This window comes from Schistocerca gregaria, chromosome 2, assembly GCF_023897955.1.
Source record: "Schistocerca gregaria isolate iqSchGreg1 chromosome 2, iqSchGreg1.2, whole genome shotgun sequence".
Lineage (NCBI taxonomy): Eukaryota > Metazoa > Arthropoda > Insecta > Orthoptera > Acrididae > Schistocerca > Schistocerca gregaria.
Window position 1 is genome coordinate 60046618 of NC_064921.1, and position 23226 is coordinate 60069843.

Consider the following 23226-nt stretch of genomic DNA (forward strand, 5'->3'; position numbering starts at 1 on the left):
TAAAAATTCTCCACAATGTGAAATGCGTCACTAGGTTTAAAAATAAGATACATTTTCTCTGAATGAAGAGTTATCCATTTATAGTTCTGACTTTTTTTAAAAAAATTAATCTATAACTAAAATTTGATAAATCTAGCCCAGTCATATACATAATATCTACTCAGAACTCTGTGTCACAACAGGAGAGTTGTAGAGCAAATATGGTTTCAATGTGTTTTTAAAACCTTCAGTGTCCATCAGAACCTCTAATTCAGAATTGAGATGGTCAAATATTTTCGTATCTACACAACATGCTCCTCGAGAAGAGTTAGGAAATTTTTTCTCCCAATCGTTTATTAAAGAAGCTACTATTTTATTAAAAAAGAATTCTTCACAAAAGATTTATAACACAAGAAATTGTTGTGAGGCTGCAGTCAATGCTGATTTTTTTTAAATAGTTGCCTACATGAAGTTCAAAGAGGGACAACAAATGTCCTTACAGCAAGTTTCTGTGCATTGAAAATTTTGTATGTGTGAGTGGAATTGTCCAGGTGCATTATTCCATATGAGATCAATGAGTTAAAGTATGTAAAGTAATTTGATATCCCCAACCAAATCAGCAATTATATTGGGAGCAAATTTTGTTTAATTTTAACTTTTGAGATGATCTATAATACGTGATTGGCAGTTCAGTTTCTGATCACTGTGGGAACCAAGAAATTCTGAACATTTGCTCTGTAAACGTTAGTGATCCGAATACAGTAATTTCAAGAATTTATTCTCTGAAGATCCAAAGAAACTGATTAGGCATGCATATTCAAATACAGACATATGTAAACAGGCAGGATACGGCGCTGCAGTCGGTGACGTCTATATAAAACAACAAGTGTCTGGAGCAGTTAGATCAGTTACTGCTGGTACAGTGGCAGGTTATCAAGATTTAAGTGAGGTTGAACGTGACGTTATAGTCGGCGCACAAGAGATGATGGGACCCATCATCTCCGAGATAGTGATGAAGTGAGGATTTTTGCATATGACCATTTCACAAGTGTACTGTGAAGATCAGGACTCTGGTAAATCATAAAGTCTCTGACATCACTGTGGTCAGAAGAAGATCCTGCAAGAATGGGACCAACAGCGACTGAAAAGAATCGTTCAACATGGCAGAAGTCCAACCCTTCCTGATGTTGTTGCAGATTTCAGTGTTGTGCCATCAACAAGTGTTAGGGTGCATACCATTCACCGAAACATTACAGATATGGACATTCGGAGCTGGAGGTCCACTCGTGTACCTTTGATGTCTGTACAACACAAAGCTTTACGCCTCGCCTGCGTCCATCAACACAGAAATGGGACTGTTGATGACTGGAAATATGTTGACTGGTTGGATGAGTCTCGTCTGCAATTGCATCAAGTGGCTGGATGTGTACAGTTATAGAGACAATCCATGGACTCTGCATTTCAGCAGGGGACTGTTCAAGCTGATGGGGGCTCTGAAATTATGTAGGCATGTGCTGCTGGAGTGATATGTATTTCCTGATACGTCTAGATACGACTTTGACAGGCACTTCAGTCTACTGTCGCAGGTTCGAATCCTGCCTCGGGCATGGATGTATGTGATGTCCTTAGGTTAATTAGGTTTAAGTAGTTCTAAGGTCTAGGGGACTAAAGACCTTAGATGTTAAGTCCCATAGTGCTCAGAGTCATTTGAACTATTTGAACGACTTTGACATGTGCCACATACGTAAGCATCCTGTCTGATCGACTGCATCCACTCATGTACACTGTGCATCCCGACGGACTTGAACAAATGCAGCAGGACAATGCGACATCCCATCCATCCAGAATTGCTATGTAGTGGCTCCAGGAACCCTATTTTGAGTTTAAATACGTCCGCTGGCCACCAGGCTCCCCAGAGATGAACATTATTGAGCATGTACAGCCTGCCTTGCAATGTGCTGTCCAGAAGAGATCTCCACCTCCTAATACTCTTACGAATTTATGGACAACCCTGCAGGATTCATGCCATCAGTTGCCTCCAACACTACTTCAGACATTAGTTGATTCCTTGCGATGTCACGTTGCGGCATTTTGGCGTGCTCATAGGTGCCCTACATGTTTTTAGGCAGGTGTACCAGTTTCTTTGACTCTTCAGTGTAGACTTCCTTCATGTGCTGCAACAAAAGTGTTCTTAGCTACATTCCAATATCTTCTACAAAACCTTTAGAATAAAAGCAAGAGAAACCTTGTGATTGCAGCGGACTTCAACATAAGTATGTTAGTTGAAAGCACTGATACCACAAAACTTCTTGATTTAGTTCATAAATTAGTTTCAAGTTAAATTTTTTGGGGCCACTAGAAGAAACAACAGACCAGTTATCTGAATTCACATCATTATTACAAGCTATCTGTTCGAAAACGTAAATAAGTGCTGCATAGTCCAATTTATTTTGCATCATTCAGGTCTGTTTATTGAGGTCCCAAAAGCAGACAAATTAAAGCCTATAGAAATGTATACAAAATTAATTTCAGCAAAATCAATATGCATTTATTACTCAATTTACTAAATATTGCAAGCTGGCTTGTAGACCATTATACTTTAAGCACCATAAACAATCGGAAATAATTAAATTGTTTTCTTAGTTTATTTAATAAAACTTTTGATCCTAGATCTTGCCAAAAGAAAGTAAGTAGTAATCGTAAAAGGATTACATCAAGAATACAAATTTGTAGTGGCAGCAAGAGATAATTACATAATGTGTCAAAATGAAACAGTTATCCTGATTTGGTTATGTATGTCAAACATTGTAAAGCTGTATTCAGGAAAGTTGTAGTGTTAGCTAAATAAAATACCAAGTAATACATTTATCCTCAAAGAATCAGGAGCAAAAGTGAAAAATTAACAGATCTACAAATTGAATTTCAAATTACTTTACAGTTTAAATGTCAAATTGTTTCAACCAATTCTTTTTAAATATAGCAAATATGCTGTAAATATGGCAGTCTATCAATGCAAAGCAAATGTTGCGAGCTTGGAAAACCACCAGACCACACAGTTTAAAAAAGCCAAAGGGCTTAATAAATAAAATGTTCTTTAAAAAAAAAGAAACTCATATATGTTATATGAAATACCCACATCTGTAATGAAGAACGTGTATAATATCATTTCACAACGACTGTCGGTTATTATAAGCCAATCTTTTGAGAGGAGATGTTTTCAAGACCTATTTAAATACGCTGTAAAACTATTATTCGGAAAGAGAGCGGCAGAAAACATGGGCATTACCACCCTATCTCTCTTCTGCCCGTCTTCTCTAAAGTGTTTGTAAACATTGAAGCAATATAAAGTCAAAATGTTCTTAACTGACATAACTTTTAATAATCGGTTTGGATTCCAACAAGGAAAAAGCAGTTGACCCGAAAAAATATGTTCCACATTAGCTAAGGGTAAAAAGGTCACAGGAATATTCTATAATCTGACAGAAGCCCTTGATTCAGTGAACTACCCCTTCTTGTTCGCATATTAAAGATATATGGAATCAGGGACACTACCTTGGGTGGCTCAACTCTTATATTGAGTCCATGTCTGTTCCTTTTCTACAAAGACGAGGTATCACTTGATACTGATATTCATTCAATTTTATTTGCTAACGACATATCAGATGTAATTGATAATGAGGTAACTAAAAGAGAAAGTGTCAAAAATACGATAGAAAAACTTGAATGATGGTTACTAAATGTAACTAAAACTCTAGCTATGCAATTTTGAAGATAAATCATTAGGACACAGTGAAATAAAGGTAACTTGCAACGATGAGGATACGATACGAGCAAACCATATGACTTTCTTATGCCTAAATCTTGATTATAATCTAAATTGGAAAGCGCACATTGAGTACTTAACAAATAAACTTAACAGTTTAGCATCTGCAGTTTGTATTTTAGCAGGTGTCACAAACATAGACACCAGAAGGGTAGCATATCATTGCTACTTGTGTCAGTTATTTGTAATGACACAATTTTCTGGAGAAATTGAACATATATCAAGAGATATTTAGTATTTCAAAAGAGAACAACTGGGAGCATGTCTATTACCAAACATGGGGTATTCTGTCAACAAATGTTAAAAGATTATAAAGTACTATCTATTCCCTGTCTGTACATGTATAAAGTATTGCTATTCTTATATAATAATACTGAAAACTCTTCCCATTTCAAGCTCAACTGCAGCTCTCCCCACAGTGAGAATTTTGAACTCCCAACACTCTTCTCAGAAATCAATGCTCAAACACCTGACTATATATATCGTTTAAGATTTACAATAAAATAAAAGACAGTAGTGTATTTGACATGGATCTTAGTCCATTGAAAATATTACACTTCCCTTTTCTGGTGGAAAAGTGTTATTATTCCATTGAAGATTTAATCAACGTCGGTTTCACAGTTTGAACAAGGTAATTATACACTTTATTTGTGTGTAGCAGAAACTGCAGCATTCATTTGTGTAGCTGTGTCTCAGAAATGTATATAATATAATGTAAACTTTTTTATTTCTGTTAAAAATTTTCTTGTTAGAAATATTGACATGCCTCCTGTGCATTAAATCAAATGGTCTGAAAATTGTGTGTTGCCAGATACATATGTTACACATTTCACTCAGTTTTTTGTTATTCTTGTCTATAACATTTCTGAATATGTCTTTTATTGCTCTACATGGCTTGATTATGATGTTTGCATCGTCAGCAAACAAGAGAATATCTACGTCAACAGAATAATATAGGAGATCAGTTACATGTAATGACAACAGGAGTGGTCCCAGAATTGAACCATATGGAACGCCACTAGCAATTTGTACCTGCTCGCAAGAAGATTCATCATGAGAGGTACAAGAACAGTGTAACACTGTCATTTGCTTGTAGTAAGTTGAATCTGAAGGGAAGAAATTACTCATTGTGTCCCAAAAAATATATCAATTTATATTTTCTACAGAATAATGTTTATATCTACATCCCCTAATGCTTAAGGCAGATAAAATATCGCAGTTCATGAAATTTTTTGTTCGGCAATTATAAAACACTTGTGGAACATCAACTGTTACTGACTGCGAAACTTATGCTTTCCCATATAATCAACGTTTCTTAAATAAATTGCACTTTTTCAAAGTTATTATATTTATTACGAACCTTACTACTCAACGTGGACATAACTAGCAAACGAATATAATTATGACTTTTAGAATTCTCGAGTTTCCGGCGGAGTCATTTCGTAATTCCTCAACCACATTTCGACGAATAGACTGCCAGACTATCGTGGAGGAATTACGACATGACTGTGGCAGACCCCTCAGAATTCTGTAAATTAGAAATACGACGAGACAACATCAGAGTTACCAATTTAGCTTCTGTTTAGTGTGAAGCACGGCACAATATGTTTTAGATGTCATCTGAACATTATCACATTGCTAGCACTAACTTTACTTCCATTTAACTGTTTGTTACTACGTTTCGAATTACCGCGGTATAGGTTTTTCTCGGTGTCGTCACTTGTTTTGTTCGTGAACGTTCCGAACTGTGATATCTAAATTCTTAGTTGAGTTGCATGTTTAGTGGCATGTGAATCTGCGATTGTTTCAAAACAAATACGAGGCCTCAATATTTGGAAGCCTCCACTGGTTGTTTATTAAAGATAAACTGTAGTTCTAATAATGTGTTGGATTTTCTTAGTCCTTTCAATATATTGGTCGGAAAACACAGAGTGCAGCACAATCTACTCGTAGTTTGATCGCTGTCGTGGAAGATGGCTGTATGTAGTGATTGTTGATGGGATTGTGTGAAATTATGTGTGTTACAAATCTGATTTGAAAGAAAACATTTGGCGCAGGAAGAAATAGAAGAAATGTCGTCATTGCATTTTGTTGTTCATCCACTTCCAGGAACTGAAGATCAGCTGAATGATAGGTAAAAACATCATCAATTGAAGATTTAAACTTTCGATAAACTTGTCGTTATTCAGTTTGATATTGCCTGACTTTGTTTTACATACGTAACTTCGAAATATCATAAATTTAGGTTTCTGCATCATATGACGTTGTCTACATAAATTGCAAAATCAATACTATAGCAATAGGACCACCATCTTCGTCAGCCGAAAAAAGTATATTTTTCTGCTTAAGAATTTTAGGAATCCATTTCTGATGTTCAATTAACGGGAAGGCAGAAGTTTCATAATATTGTGACGTAGAAAGTTAGATTGCGCGAAACTTGAGTGTAGCGTGTAATCGTTAAATTGTTGAACTCTGATGTCCACGTAACGGATGGTTACTTGTTTGCGTATAAGAAGAAATAGTTTAGCGTTATGAGATATAATTGGATAAAGACTCATTTAAGAGAGATTGTTTGTTCTATTACTGTATGTATTTTATACTGCATGGTAATGCTAATGACAACACACTACTAATACCATTATTACTTTTTTCCAAATGCGAGGGTTTTACGGATGTTTCAGACATGTCAGTAAGTTTGGGTTAGTGGAAAAACTTAATTTAGTGTTCTATTATCAACCTGTAATGTGCTATAAATAATATTTATATTTTCTCTTACGTTTGAGTTAGTTAAGTTGTAAGTATATGCGAAAAATTTAATGAGAAATTCTCTTCCTGGTGAGAGTGGAGTAGGTTAATTTGAGTCAAGTATCAAGGAAAACTGCTAGCCTTGAAATTTATCAAGCTCAATATCTGTAATTTGTTTATATTTTGGATGTTGTAATACCATGCAATCTGTAGATGCCAGGATGGGTCCCTTAATAAAGTCACTGCCAACCATGTGGCTTTCCCTCCCACATGTAGGCTATCTTCATATGCCTGTATTTTCTTGTGTGTGATACTGATGATACTTGGATACTGCCTGACATCAGAAAAGAAAATTGTAGTTGATATTATACATTTGTGATCAGTGTTATTACCATTTTTTGTTTTGGGAGATGTAGAAAACGGTTATTGTAAATCAGTGTTTTCATGTGATGCCACAACATCTTATTTCAGTTTTGTGGTTATATTGGTTAGTCTAGAGGCAGTTCATGAGCCTGTGATAGGTCTCACAAAGTTCTGTGTATTGGAAAATGCTATTATGAAACAAATTCCCTGCCTGTCTGATTCACAACATAGTGTGGTAATTATTTCTTTGTGTGCATAACATTCTGTATGAGTGCCTGTTTTTGGCTCATCCTTGGTAACGCCCTCGATTGCAGTCCTCTGAACTCCTGTGTCAATCCACAGCGACATGGTTTGTGTAGCTGCAGCTCCAAGCGCACACAATGAATGACCAGTTAATAACTTGATGCTCTTATTTTGTATGATAACCTTATTCTCTGTAATTATTGCACTGCCTGGGTTATGCAGGTGCAAGATTTGTTGACATAAAGATACTAAGCTTAAGAGATAAGCAAAAGATTCCACAAATATTGTCACATATTGAATATGGAACATCCCACCTAAAGAACTATATTGGTCTTACAATGAAATCGTGTAATGCATAATAAGAATGGCAAGTGAAAATTCTTCTGGGGCTCAAATTGAATCTCACGTGTTTTTATTATATTCTGCAGTTGTAAAATTCTTTTTATATAAAATGAAAGGGCATAAAGAATTCGGTATTACAGTTGAATTAGTGTTATCTTTTTGTGTGAGTCTAATGATTTGAGGAAATCACTTGAGTGTGTCAGCATGGCAGTCTACAGTGTAAAAGAATGCATGCTACTTCACTGAGAAATGAGTCGTGGGCCAGAAATTGTAGCATCTGCAGTTTCGGGCTATTTCATACATCAAGGTACAGGAAATTCTTTTGTGTTGTCAGATGATCTATACTGATCGGGACACACAGGATACGAAGCAAATGTCGATGGATAAATCTACTGAAGAAGTAGAAAGAAAAATTTGGAGTCCGTCACACCATCATTACATTGATAAGGCATCAAAGTTTGCGTCTCAAAGCCCTTACATTTGATCTATAGGAAGATGAGCTTATTAAGCTAGTGGTTTTTTGTGAAAATAATTCATTTACCATTCAGGATATAATGCAAGGTTTTCGTGACGGAAATAGTCGAGTATCAGTCCTTTCGTTTGTTGTCTATTTTCCTCATAATGAGGTAGGCGGAGCCTGTGAGTTTTTATATTGTCAGTGACTCTCTAACATGGCACAATTACTGTTCATGTTTTCATCAAGGAGCTGATCAAATATGTGAAAATACAGTTAATTCAGCTTTCCCACACCCATTATCTTATTGTTGACTACAGCACATAGTGTAAAACTACCAAAAATTTTCTCAGTTAGTGCTATTGTAAAAGATACTTTGGAATGAGGGCTGAACAGAATTTTTTTGCTGCAAATCGTGAAAAGTTGTGTTGTGCTGGGATTGGATGCACAATACAGTGATTGGCAGCAAGTGCAAGTTTGTGAGGGGCCCATTAATTGGCAGATTCTTATGCCTAAAGAGCTGTTTCACTTCTGCATTGAAAGCATAATCGCATTGAACTTAGTTTCATGAGTGAAGAAGAAATTGAGGAAAATGAAATGTCAGAAGAAGAGAGGTTTAAACTAGGGCATACCAATACTCTTAACAGGAACTACAGAAAATCATCATTGTTTTCAACAGTAATTCAGGTCAGCAGAAATTGAAATGGCGTGTTCTTTTTTCTGGCAAAAATTAGTTACAGTGAAAAAAGTATCTTAACATTGGACCTGGAGAAAGGACAGTATGCTGCATGCATGTGTGAAAAAAAGAGTGGTGGATTGGAAACTTTTCTAAGGCTTCCACAGAGCAGGGGGACACTTTTGTAAGCTTTAAGCATCACATGGCCCAACAAATTAATTTTATTGGCCCTCAAGGAGTGAAAAGTGCTAGGTTTTGGATTAGTGCTTTATTCCTGCTCTTACAAGTGGCAACATCTGCCTGGCAGTGCAGTTTTCTTGTGATATTCAGTGACACCATAATGAAACTTCTGAAACATTTAAGTATCTTGGAGTAAACAAAAGGTTAAGATCATAAAGGAAACCTCTTCTAGATTTGGCTTGTAACACTTAAAGAAATGTATCACCAGGCTTGAGACACTCTGGTTATACTTTTCAGGCTTAGGATCCTGTGGTAAAGAAACCCAACCAACCACCCATGGCCACCATGGTGATGGAATTCTAGTTTTCTCACTGCAAAAGAAAGCAGCAGTTGTTAAGCCACCATGCTCCGTAGCAACACATTTATACAGTTTTACATCAGTACACCTACGTTCCACATAAACTGCAAACTATGCAATCAGAGAATATCTATACTTTGGACCAGAATTAAACATCAGTTGTATCAGAAAATAAAAAAGACACATTCAAAATTCTTATTAACATGAATCCTCTTCAAAAAAATGTCAGGCAGGCTGCTATTAACTTCACCAAAATTCACACATACGACAGTAGTGTAAAACTTTATAGAATGTTTGTTGCAGTTATTCTGCAATAATTTTATTACTGTGATCTCCAGTTCCTCAGTAATCCACAGTTATATTTCGAAGTTTATAACTAGTTTAATTCTCACCTAATGCAGTTCTTCATAGACTTGTCTCCTTGAGCGGTGTCTACGGTGTTGTTTCGATCCTCTTTACTTGTGTAGCATAGGCAATGGATTTCACTTTTCCACTGACAAAACTGTATCTACAAATTTCTGGCAGCGCAGTTGGTTTCTTCTACCATCATCACATCTTGGGCCTGTTGCTCTTCCGTTCGTTGAAACTAAAAAGTTCTTAGGGCTCATGCTCTATAGGAAACTTTCTTCATCCTTCCACGTCTTATGTGGCCGCCATCTCTACCCAGTTGCTCAATGTCCCAAGTTTCTTCAGCAGTACTTCCTGGGGAGCAGATAAGACCACCTTCCTCCGTTTGTACGGGTCCCTTGTCCATTCGAAACTAGGCTATGGGTGCTTCATTTATACATCTGTCCATCTTACACTGCCTCAACACAATACACCATTGTGGCATCCGTTTGGCCACTGGTGGCATTTACACTAGACTGGTTAAGTGTCTGTATGCAGAAGCTGCAGAACTACTACTGTTATACTGTTTGTCCTTAGCAGATATGCATGTCATTTGTCTGCCATACTAGGCCACCCATCTTATGCCTCCTTCTTCAGTGACTCCTTTGATTGCCTGTATGGAGTGTGTCCCTCTTTTCTGTTACCTCCTGTAGTTTGTTTTGACTATTGCTCCGGCGGCTTATCTTCGTGCTACCTGCCACTTTCCCAGAGCGTGTGAACCCTTCACCACCTTGGCTTCATGTGCCAGCCTGTGTTCACCTTGGACTTCACTTGCTTCCTAAGGACTCCCTCTATCACCATGTTTTTCTAACTTCTCACTGAGTGCCTTTGTCTACACTTCATTGTTGGCACTAATGCTTTTTGGTATCAGCTTCTGGAACACTGCACAGTATTTACAGCGGAGATCTTTGCCCTGTATTTTATGGACCCTTCACAAAGTCCCATGTTTTTAGCTATCTTTCCTTCCGTCAATTGGGCTTAATGTGTAGTCATTTTTTACTCCTTTTTAATCTTCGTATTCTGAGGTTCTGACATGGGCGCGTATGACCCTTGTTGTTTTTGTGTCTTAAAACAAACTAGTTTAATTCCATAGAATTTATTACCCCAAAGAACTGACTTAAATGTGTCAAAACGGGTCATGACAAAAGCTGATTTAAGCTTACTTCCTATTGATCAGGATTTTTTATACTGCCTTCCTCTTAGTGCAGTAAATACCTGTAAACATGATAAAAAGGTCAGATTCAATTTTAGAACCAGCAGAATATGGTCAGTGATTTCACTGGACCTTCACCTCTTTATAGTTTGCATAGAGTCTTGTTTGCTCACATTGCAAAACCAAATTTAGTTTTTTGGGTGGGTTAGAACGTAGTCTTTCTAATGTAAATGGTTTATGTGAGATTGCGGGAAATGCTTTTTGTAAGTGGGCTGAAAATATTCCTTTTTGAGATTTTTTTTACAAAAGTTGTCTACAGAAATTTTATGTTTGAGCAGCAAATTATCACATGCAAAGCTTCTGATTTGTTAAGACTAGCTTAGGGGATATAAGAAAGCTAAACTTCAAGTGCCAATGTTTTTTTTTTGTCCGATTTTATTCAAATTATCTGTATAAAAATTGCTCATGAAATTTCTTTTAATTATTTAACTGCAGAGAATGCAAAAAGTTGTACAAGATTCCCTAGTCCTGTTTCTTTCAAGAAAATATTTCCGGATATATTATGTCTCAATGTTGCCAAAAACTAATGGGTACGCTGTTGATAGAGCTTTCAATGCAGCTCTGCATGAAAGGGGTCAAACAAGAGGCAAGATCTCTGCAAGTATTAAATTAGTGATCATGGAACTTCACTAGTGTTTATTGGAAAGGTGCAAATGTTCAAGCAAAATTTCTTCAAAATACATTATGGTCATGTGAGAACCTCAACACCAATTGATGTGCATTGACCCAGATCCATGAGTGTGAAAAGAGGAAGAAGTAGATAATCTGTCCAAATTAAACTGAGGATAATTTGCTGTTGTGTATAATGCTTGAGACATTCAAATCGGCTCAAGAGCTGATCTGATGTAGGGTCTACTTTAGGTTTTCCATGATTCAGCTAGATCACTTAGCCTAAATGCCATTATGGTGCCTTGGAAGAAGTCATAACTGGTTTCAAGTCCCATATGTATGGCAGTCTGAATGTTAATCTGTAATGACATACTGTAGTCATCAGTATTACATCTAAATCTAATGCTCATTTTCAAATAATTAAGACTAATACTGCCTCGAATTTAACAGTTGCCTGCAGAAACAGAATTTTCCTGTTACTGTAGGCTGTGTGGTAGGTTGAAGGCTAGTTGAATGCTGGGAACTGTATTCTAAAACTGCAGTTGATTCAAGTGCAGTAAATGTTGAGACTAAGTGTTGTAAAAAAAATAATAACATAGATTAGACACTCATGTTCTGCTGCAAGTAATGTAAAGAAGACTGATGTGGATTACACAGTTAACAATTAACATGAATTAAACAGGTGTGTTCTGCTAGTGTAAATAGTTGTGTGCTTTGTAACCATATGGTTTTTTTCATAGTGATTCATTTGTACAAGCAAATTGCATGTACATTCTTTAACATTTTCCACTGAACAAGATGGCACAGTGTTGGAAATTGGACTCATATTTGGGAGAACAATAATTCAAATCCTCCTCTGGCCATCCTTTTCTAGGTTTACTGTGGTTTCCCTATATTGCATAACATGAATGCCGAGATGGTTTGCCTGGATAGGAAAAGAGAGGAAAGGACAGGACAGGTCGAATTTTTTCTCCAGTTTGAGTTGCTCCATCTCTTACTTACTACGTTATCGATGAGATGTTAGAACAGTTTTTCAATTTGAATGTGTTATGTATGAACTTCCAGATAATAATATTTGATGCGACATTTATTTACGTTTAATAGAGCTACTACTATCAGATTGATGCAATTCTCAGACAAATATAGCAGTAGTTGTAATTCACTTTGTTGTTTTACTAGGCTCTATTGTGGTGTATATCTGGAGGCTATTTGTGTGCTGACAGGCTCCTTGCATAATGTTTGTAATCTGTAAATAATCAGTTTTGGGAATCTGATGTATTAAAACAACATTTTTGAATGATCTGCACAACGCTTTCTTTTGAAATATGGTGGTGGTCGTCTATGTGTTGAACAGGCAGTTTCACCATGTATTCCGTAAGGTACAGTCAAATGAAAACAAGACAGATGGGTGGGCTCACATATTGCCAAGGTTGTTTACATCTACATTCATACTCCGCAAGCCACCCAACGGTGTGTGGCGGAGGGCACTTTACGTGCCACTGTCATTGCCTCCATTTTCTGTTCGTCGCATATGGTTCGCGGGAAAGCCTCTGTGTGCTCTCGAATCTCTCTAATTTTACATTCGTGATCTCCACGGGAGGTATAAGTAGGGGGAAGCAGTATATTCGATACCTCATCCAGAAACGCACCTTCTCAAAACCTGGCGAGCAAGCTACACCGCGATGCAGAGCGCCTCTCTTGCAGAGTCTGCCACTTGAGTTTGCTAAACATTTCCTTAACGCTATCTCGGTTACCAAATAACCCTCTGACGAAACGCGCCGCTCTTCTTTGGACCTTCTCTATCTCCTCCGTCAACCCGATCTGGTACGGATCTCACACTGATTGAGCAGTACTCAAGTATAGGTCGAACGAGTGTTTTGTAAGCCACCTCCTTTGTTGATGGACTACATTTTCTAAGGACTCTCCCAATGAATCTCAACCTGGTACCCGCCTTACCAATAATTAATTTTATATGATCATTCCACTTCAAATCGTTCCGCATGCATACTCCCAGATATTTTACAGGAGGAACTGCTACCAGTGTTTGTTCCACTGTCATATAATCATACAATAAAGGATCCTTCGTTCTATGTATTCGCAATACATTACATTTGTCTATGTTAAGGGTCAGTTGCCACTCCCTACACCAAGCGCCTATCCGCTGCAGATCTTCCTGCATTTCGCTACAATTTTCTAATGCTGCAACTTCTCTGTATACTACAGCATCATCTGCGAAAAGCCGCATGGAACTTCCGACACTATCTACTAGGTCATTTATATATATTGTGAAAAGCAATGGTCCCATAACACTCCCCTGTGGCAAGCCACAGGTCACATTAATGCCTGTTGACGTCTCTCCATTGATAACAACATGCTGTGTTCTGTTTGCTAAAAACTCTTAAATCCAGCCACACAGCTGGTCTGATATTCTGTAGGCTCTTACTTTGTTTACCTTTAGAGTACATTGCAGAAGTTTCACTGGGAAGACCTTTCAGGTTGTCGATACTGTCACAATCTCTGCCCATGTGATTTCCAGTTCTTTGGAGGCCTGAGGAAAAATGTTTGTGACTGTTGATTTACTTCTGGTGAAGCGCTGCATGCCTGGGCACATCATGGTTCTGTTGCAGTTGCAAACATTTTCCCATGAAGGCATTGGCTGTCTCGTTTCACAGAGCACTAAATGTATTTAGAGTTATGGTCATTACTTTTGAGTTAATAAACAGTTTACTTACCATATTTTCTTTTCTTTGTTTAGTACAGGGTGTTTCAAAAATGACAGGTATATTTGAAACGGCAATACAAACTAAACGAGCAGCGATAGAAATACACCGTTTGTTGCAATATGCTTGGGACAACAGTACATTTTCAGGCAGACAAACTTTCGAAATTACAGTAGTTACGATTGTCAACAACAGATGGCGCTGCGGTCTGGGAAACTATAGTACGATATTTTCCACATATCCACCATGTGTAGCAATAATATGGCGTAGTCTCTGAATGAAATTACCCGAAACCTTTGACAACGTGTCTGTCGGAATGGCTTCACAGGCAGATGAGATGTACTGCTTCAGCTGTTCAATTGTTTCTGGATTCTGGCGGTACACCTGGTCTTTCAAGTGTCCCCACACAAAGAAGTCATAGGGGTTCATGTCTGGCGAATAGGGAGGCCAATCCACACCGCCTCCTGTATGTTTCGGATAGCCCAAAGCAATCACACGATCATCGAAATATTCATTCAGGAAATTAAAGACGTCGCCCATGCGATGTGGCCGGGCACCATCTTGCATAAACCACGAGGTGTTCGCAGTGTCGTCTAAGGCAGTTTGTACCGCCACAAATTCACGAAGAATGTCCAGATAGCATGATGCAGTAATCGTTTCGGATTTGAAAAATGGGCCAATGATTCCTTTGGAAGAAATGGCGGCCCAGACCAGTACTTTTTGAGGATGCAGGGACGATGGGACTGCAACATGGGGCTTTTCGGTTCCCCATATGCGCCAGTTCTGTTTATTGACGAAGCCGTCCAGGTAAAAATAAGCTTCGTCAGTAAACCAAATGCTGCCCTCATGCATATCGCCGTTAGTGAACGTCTCTTGTGCAGCAATGGTAGCGGCGCTGAGGGTTTGCCGCGTTTGAATTTTGTATGGATAGAGGTGTAAACTCTGGCGCATGAGACGATACGTGGACGTTGGCGTCATTTTGACCGCAGCTGCAACACGGCGAACGGAAACCCGAGGCCGCTGTTGGATCACCTGCTGCACTAGCTGCATGTTGCCCTCTGTGGTTGCCGTACGCGGTCACCCTACCTTTCCAGCACGTTCATCCGTCACATCCCCAGTCCGTTGAAATTTTTCAAACAGATCCTTTATTGTATCGCTTTTCGGTCCTTTGGTTACATTAAACTTCTGTTGAAAACTTCGTCTTGTTGCAACAACACTGTGTTCTAGGCGGTGGAATTCCAACACCAGAAAAATCCTCTGTTCTAAGGAATTAACCACGTTGTCCACAGCACACTTGCACGTTGTGAACAGCACACGCTTACAGCAGAAAGACGACGTACAGAATGGTGCACCCACAGACTGCGTTGTCTTCTATATCTTTCATATCACTTGCAGCGCCATCTGTTGTTGAAAATTGTAACTACTGTAATTTCGAAAGTTTGACCGCCTGAAAATGTACTGTTGTCCCAAGCATATTGCAACAAACGGTGTATTTCTATCGCTGCTTGTTTAGTTTTTATTGCTGTTTCAGATATACCGGTCATTTTTGAAACACCCTGTATTTTACATGTATCTCTTAAAAGCAGACCAAGGAATAGGGAACTCATCCCTCTTAAAATTGGGGCTTGTTAATGTTTCTCTATGGTTTTTATTCAAATTTGCCAGAGATAACTTGGTTTTCACTGCAGGACTGAGACCACTCTGCAGTATACATACGAACTTTGTCTTGATCGTGAGAGAATGTTGACGTTCTCAGTTCTACTTTTACCACTGCTTCATTCCAAGATTGACATAGCACATCTCGTTCCTTCTAGTTTGCAGCAATTTTCTTCTGTTTTGTACTCCTCAGACAGACAGACAGACATAATTGCAGCTTAATCTGTATTTCAAATTTCCTCTTTCTCCAGAAATCCAAGATCTCGTTCTGGATTTTGTCCAGGATTATTCTTTATTTTATTGTATTTGTTTTTTTGGTCATTAGAAGTATGAAATTGTGGCACTTTTGTGTTTCTGCAAACAAATCTGTAATCACTTTGTAGAAATATTATTTTGTTTTGTATGTATCATTTCATCATTGTTCTTTTAAATTTAATCATTGTTCTTTTAAATTGATTATTCATTTATGTTTCAACCACGTTTCACTTCACTAGTGATTAATACCATACCGAAAGGTTCTTGTGTACTTACTTACTTACTTACTTACTTACTTACCTCTACAGCCCTTGTTAGATCTAGGCTTCCGTGACAATATCCTGCCATTCTGTCCCGTCCATGGCTTTCCGTCTCCATGCTCTGACACCCAGCTCTTTTGTGTCTTCTTCAATTCGTCCACCCATCTCTTCTGTCATCTGCCTCAAGCCTTGCCATCAAAAATCATCTTACATATTCTATCTTCCTCCAGTTTGACCATGTGTCCTACCCACTGCAATCTTCTTATTTTAATGGTAGTGACAATGTCAGTTTCTTCAAAAAGTTCTTCTAATTCTACATTCATATGGATGTGCTAACCTTGTTGAACGTATATTGGACCGTATATTTTACACGGAACCTTTCTCCTAAATGCTAAGGATCCTTTCCTCATTTGCTGTCGTGGTCCATGTCTCGACATCATACGTATCAGCTGGTCTTATAATTGTTTAGTAAATTAAGATTTCATATTTTCGTGACAGTTGTGAGTTACTAAGCATGGGTAGTGTGGCAAAGTAACATTTGTTGTGTACTGCTGTTGTAGCTTTCACCTCGCTGCTGATGTCATTTATCTCTTTGATAGTCGATATGAGTTTCTTGAAGTCTCTCACCCTTTGAAACTCTTGTCGGCTGTCATGAGATTTGGTAGGTTTCGCTGGTTGGTCATTGCCATTTATTTGGTATTTTTGTCATGGACTACAAGGCCAAGTTGCCTTGTACCTCCTTCTCCAGTTGTTGATAGGCATCAGCCAGCACAGCTGTGTTTTGTGAGAGTATTGCCACATTGTCTGTGTAGGCTAGGTACTGCAGTGAATGATTAAAAATGGTTCCTCCTCTATAACTTTGATTTAAGACTTTTTCTAGGCAGAGGTTGAATAGCAGTGAGGAGATACTGTCACACTGTCTCAGCCTCATCTCCACTTTCACTTCTATGGAGATTTTGCCCTGTATTTTTACTTTACAGTTGGTTTCACTGACGGTCATCATAGTAAGTTTAACAAGCTTCTTAGGTATTCCAAACTCTTCCATCACATTCCACATTGCCATTCTTGAGATGCTATCATAGACTTGTTTAAAATCGATATAAAGCTGCTGTATGTTTATTTGATGTTCATAACATTTTTCAGGTAGAATGCATAATGTGAATATTTTGTCAGTTTTTGGCCTATTCCATCTAAAGCCACTCTGATATCCTATTCTCCTATCCACATAGGGGTTAAGCATCCCAATTAGGATCTTCGAGAACAATTTATATGTAGTATTTAGTAGGGATATTCCTCAGTAATTCTGCAGTTTAGAGTATTTCCTTTTTTATGTCTGAAGCACATAATAGCTGTTTTCCATTCCATTGGAATGCTCTCCTCCTGCCAGATGCTCAGTACTACTTGTGTATTGCTTTCCAAAGTGCTTACCCACCATATTGGAGAAGTTCCGCTTGGATCTGATCTTCTCCAGGTGCCTTATGTGTTTTTTAAGGTCTTAATGGCATGTATCACTTCCTTCAGTGTGGGTTTTGGTGTTATGACCTCTGCTTCATTAATAAGTTATTTCTACCAGTTTGTCTTGTTCTAATCCTACTACTTCTGGGTTCAGGAACTCTTGAATGTGTGCTGCCCATCTGTCTTGTATTTTATTACTCTCTTCTATCAGATTCCCTTCTTTTCTTCTGCATATATGTGCTCTGGCTTAAAATCCGGCCTTTCCTTCTTTAATCACTGTTCACTCTCAACTCTATGCTGTGAGACTTTTCTTCACCGGAGTTTTGGCATTGGAATGTCTTGCACACGTATGCTCGCCGACAATGTTACCAGCAGGGATCTGTGATGTGTTTGGTGGGTTTACATTTGAGGCAATCAATGTCAAATTGTCCAGACTGGTTGCTTGACCATGTCAGAAAAAAATTGATATTCATTAGGTGAAGTCCCTCTTGTTTGGTGGACTCAAAAATATTTTCGAACTATTTTATTCGTTATCATTTAGAAACAGCAGCCATTTTTGTTGCAGGCCGCAAGCAGTTTTTAGCATTTATAAGCATCTGTGGTTTATTAAATTATTTAGTAATGGTTGCCCCAGACCTTTCAAATAAGAAGCATTTAGTTCAGCTGACACCATGATCACCTTGCTGAATGTACTCCTTAAATATATTTGCAATGGCTCGAAGTTATTAGTTAAAAAAAAATAGAAAAAAACCTCCCTTTCTGAATAGTATTCTTCCAAAGGATTAGTAATTTCTCATCCTTAATATTTTTTGTACTATTACATGACGCAGTGTAGTTACTTTTTATAGAGTATCATTGATGAGACACTTACGCTTTAAAAATGCACTATTTAAAAAAAAATACGTCTTGAATTTTTCCTTCTTTAACCTGCAGTATCTTTGTTAGGAGACCAGATTAGAATCTGAAAATTTTATACTTGATAGACCTTGATTATATCAAACGCTTCAGTATAAATTTCAACTTGAGATTCAGTGAAAAGTTATGGAAAAAATAGCAATATGAGTAAAAAATATGTTTCTTAGTATCTGCAATAACTGGACTAATGGATAAAGTGTATCAGTTACATAATTGGAACATATCTGTGATCACTTAAAAAAAATGAGCTACCTAATTACATTATCTTGTTCTCACCTTATTTGTTTTTACTACATTGCTCATTAAACAACATAGGAATTTCTTCACACAGTTTGAGTGTTCGATTAAAAGCTTGCCCTGACGTAGGTGTAAATTGGGGGGGGGGGGGGGGGGGGGAGAGCAGCTTCATCAGTAGGCATCCAGGTTTTGATGCTTTTCAACTTTTTTAAAGGAGATCCTTGGTTCTGGTAGGTGGTAAAATGTAACATGCACATCTTGGTTTTAACACTCAATATTATCAACTTTGGGATTCCCACTACAGAAGGCCATAAACACAAGCCACTACCTCCATATTTTATACTGTCAGTGGTACAAGTTTTCCACATTGACGAAGTTTTGATATTTTCCCCATGATCATACATTTGTAACTGTCAATTTACAAACCAGAACATCCAAAAGATGTTTATAGTTGACAATAAGATTGGCCCCATCTATCATCAAATTTTCATTCTGGTGATACAAACTAACACACTGTTATGGGCGCTAGGTGCCCCCATAGCAATATGATACCACTTTAGTCCTAACTCTCAAAATTTTAGCCTTCCAATTTTAATGTCAGTGTTTTCTTTTTTGAATTCAGTGCATAGTCCATTTAAATCATACAGTATAAATAGTTTTTGTCTCTGAACCTTTGTACCATTTTCTTTCTTTTTTGCAAAGCATCAAATGGCTGTAATTGTCATCCTCATAAAACCTAGTACCTTTTCGACCATGTTTTTGTACGTCAAATTTGATGCATTTTTCTTTGTTGATGCTGGTAAAATTCCCTGCTCTTTTACTAACTGCTTTGTTAATTTAATCACATGTTCTCACACATTATATTTGCACTAACTTTAGTTAGACTCCAAGAATTCAGTAGTAAACCTATTAATTTTTCATCCATGTTGCTCAAAATAAGACGTTTAATTATTAACTTTTCCATCAAATCATTACATTCAGTCATGGAATTTTTAGAAACTCCATCTGTTTTCATGCAACTTCTCTTTTGAAATAAGACTTACAAATTCTTTTTGACAGTAGTTGCCACTTTCCAATTTTTGTGTTCAGTGCAAAAAGTCTTTTTATCACTTACTTTTCCAATTTTAGTATCAGGTGATACATGTAGAATTTCATAAGCTAATTTAACTTTTTTAATAGTTCCTGATGATGAGTCACAAAATTCTTTATCTGGACTGTCACAAACCCTTTCTTTGTTAATGACAAATGTTTGAGAATAATGTGTTGGACACAGTGACTTTCCTGGTATTATATTGATAAAAGGGCTTTTATATTTAGAATAATGATAAAACATTATTCCTCTCAGACCTTTTGTTACAGGCTTCTTATGTTTCTTAAAAGCGTCCAAGCAAGTCTGGCCAAATAGTTCTTTAAGTATTTAATTTCATGGAACTTGCTAGTTGAATTAACCTCTGAGCAAACTCGTTAGTAAAACATCACTTTTTCTTCTTCACTGTAATCATCAGTTGAAGTTATGTCTTTAGGAACTCTCCATAACACCTTTATGGCAAGCCAGACATTATTACATCTACATGATCACTCCGCAATTCACATTTAAGTGCTTGGCAGACGGTTCATCGAACCACAGTCATACTATCTCTCTACCATTCCACTCCCGAACAGCGCGCAGGAAAAATGAACACCTAAACCTTTCTGTTCGAGCTCTGATTTCTCTTATTTTATTTTGATGATCACTCCTACTTACGTAGGTTGGGCTTAACAAAATATTCTTGCATTCGGGAGAGAAAGTTGGTGACTGAAATTTCATAAATAGATCTCGCTGCGACAAAAAACGTCTTTGCTTTAATGACTTCCATCCCAACTCGCGTATCATATCTGCCACACTCTCTCCCCTATTATGTGAAAATACAAAACGAGCTGCCCTTTTTTGCACGCTTTTGATGTCCTCTGTCAATCCCACCTGGTAAGGATCCCACACCACACAGCAATATTCTAATGGAGGACGAACGAGTGTAGTGTAAGCTGTCTCTATAATGCTATGAAATCTGGCATAGTTGCTCTAAAAATGAAGTGCAGCAACTACTCAGCCAACCGCTGAACGAGGAGGTGGCCACTGGCAATATTTTATTTTCAAATATAAGTGAGCTGAGGTTCACAAATAGTATGTATTTGCATAATACAGTGTCAAGATTTGAGTTTGTGAAGATTGTAGGAATGAGCTTAATCAGAAGACACAAAAAGAGAAGGCTTCAGATTCCAAACTTACCAGATGAATGGAAAACTATTTCAAATGTTTTGGGTGAAGAGCAGTGAGATGATGATTCACCAAAAAGAGTTGTGGATGGCCTTGATGTTAATAAGGCATTCCTAAGAGAACTGAAAAGGCAGCTCAAAATCAAAGGTAATTCAGAGGGTCTCATGGTGTTCGACCTTGGGACATACACAACATGGTGGCTTTGCGACAGGTTGTACTAGCGTTGGTTGGAATCATGTTCAGTTTCTGAGAGCTTTATGTAATATATTTCAAAATGTTTCCTCCTGCCAAGCTGGTTTCAGCAATATTACAAGCACCTGTTGTTTCCACAAAGAAGTTTTGTGCTGTCTAGTAGGAGGAAAATAAAATAGTATCAGTCTGGGCTCAGCTAACGTTTAAAAATGTGTAAAGGAAGGAGAAACTCTTGTGCACAAAAGGTATGCAGTATACTGCTGCATCCATTTTTGATATGCTAGCACTCGAATTCAAAAATCTTGCAGTAATCCATGCACTTTCAAATAGAAACTTCAGAATTTCCTCGTGGATCACTCCTATTCTGTTGAGGAGTTCCTTGAAAAATTAAGCTCATTCTTCTTGCATTGTTGATTGTGTTTAAGTAAACTTATGGATTGTCTTTTTTTGGGTTCATAAACATTTTATTTTTATCTGTTATACTTTATGTTGTAATTTCATGTACTGACACTTCCATGAACTTGGAGATTTGTTCCTCAATTTGGTCCTATGCAGCTTCCATGTAAATAAATAATAAATAAAAAGAGTAAAGAAGGAACAGAAGTAGATAACACAAAAACCTAAGGTCACTACTAGAATTCCTAAGAGTCTTTGTTACCCCAGGTAGTGTGTAAGTCTTTGAGATGCTGATTGTTCATCTTGCCCTTTTTGCTGCTCAGGTTTATGACTAAATTTTTATGAGATGCTCCCATGACTCATTTTCTCTGTAATTCCTTCCACTCTATTGTCAGAGACGTAATTAGAAAATTTGTCCAACCAGAAATTTGTAGAAACAGACTACCTGCGAAACAAATCTGAATAATAACAAAATCAGTTACAGCCTCGTAAAGTGAACATCAGATAAGAACCAAAAATACTCTGGGTCAGTGTGACATATCGGAGGAAGTTGTCTTGGCATTGAGGAATGAGTGCCTTACATTTATTAAGAATATGGTATCCAAAATTCTGGATGAAATATCCCTGGCTTATTTCTTTACGAAGGGCATTCCGTGTTCATTCCAAGAAGTAGCAGTTAATGTCAACCATGAGATGAGACAGTTAGGCATGGCATTGACACCTTAAATTGCTTTGTTGGTCATGAGGCTAATGCCATTGCCCACGAGTTCTGAAGTCTAGTAGAGATCATGTCAGTGAAGGAAGTCCTTAAAGAACTTTATGTAGATTTTGTTCGCGTCAATCAGTTCTGTATTATGGTTGTTGGGAACAAGAATGGACAAAAAATACGAGGAGATTTATCAGTGTTGTTTGCAGTCTCTTCCACGGCAATGGCAGCCTTGAAAGAGGTTTCTCTGACAACTCCATTCTGTTCAAAAATTTGACTCAGTCGCGGCGATGCGGTCAAGATCACGGAGGGTGTTGATCTGAGTATTTAATGCACATCTTTTGAAATGCACATGGTAACAGGTTGCCACAAGTTTTGGAAATCAGGGAATTTCAAACATGTCAGGGAAATACCAGGAAAATTTGGAAAAAACTGGAAAAATCTCATTTTTGGTTTATTTACTGAGTACATGCATTGCCTCCCTACTCCTTCATTCTTACTGCTTCTTTCCCTTTCTACCACTTCCTTGAGCCTGCTACCAGCATTGCCCCCACTTCTTGCCACTAGCATAGCAGCTGCTGATAGGAGGCAGGGAGATGTGAAGAGTGGTTTGTTTGGATCTGAGTCTCGGAGACTGTTGATACAGCAGTCAGAGACAGCAGTCATGTGCACAAGTTGTGTCTGGGTGAGTGTGTATGTGCTCTCGTTTTCTGACAAAGGCTATGGTCATAAACTTAGTTGTTGAGAATATGATTGTCTTTTCTATGTGCTTGTCTGTGGCTCGGCGATCATCTGTACAGTGAGTTGC

The 23226-nt window shown here is 37.7% G+C and overlaps 1 protein-coding gene across 6 annotated transcripts in view; it reads left to right on the forward strand.

The window, feature by feature from the left end:
* Positions 1 to 5522: 5522 nt before the first annotated feature.
* The window catches only part of LOC126336313 (E3 ubiquitin-protein ligase UBR5), a 322944-nt gene continuing 305240 nt past the window's right edge, over positions 5523 to 23226 (forward strand). For 4 of the 6 annotated variants that reach the window (XM_049999854.1, XM_049999856.1, XM_049999859.1 and 1 more), the window contains exon 1: positions 5526 to 5936. In XM_049999854.1, coding sequence (XP_049855811.1) covers positions 5875 to 5936 — 62 coding nt within the window. In that variant the 5' untranslated portion in view covers positions 5526 to 5874. Of the gene's footprint in view, positions 5937 to 23226 lie in introns of all 6 variants that reach the window. The other 2 variants (XM_049999857.1, XM_049999858.1) reach the window with 1 other exon arrangement.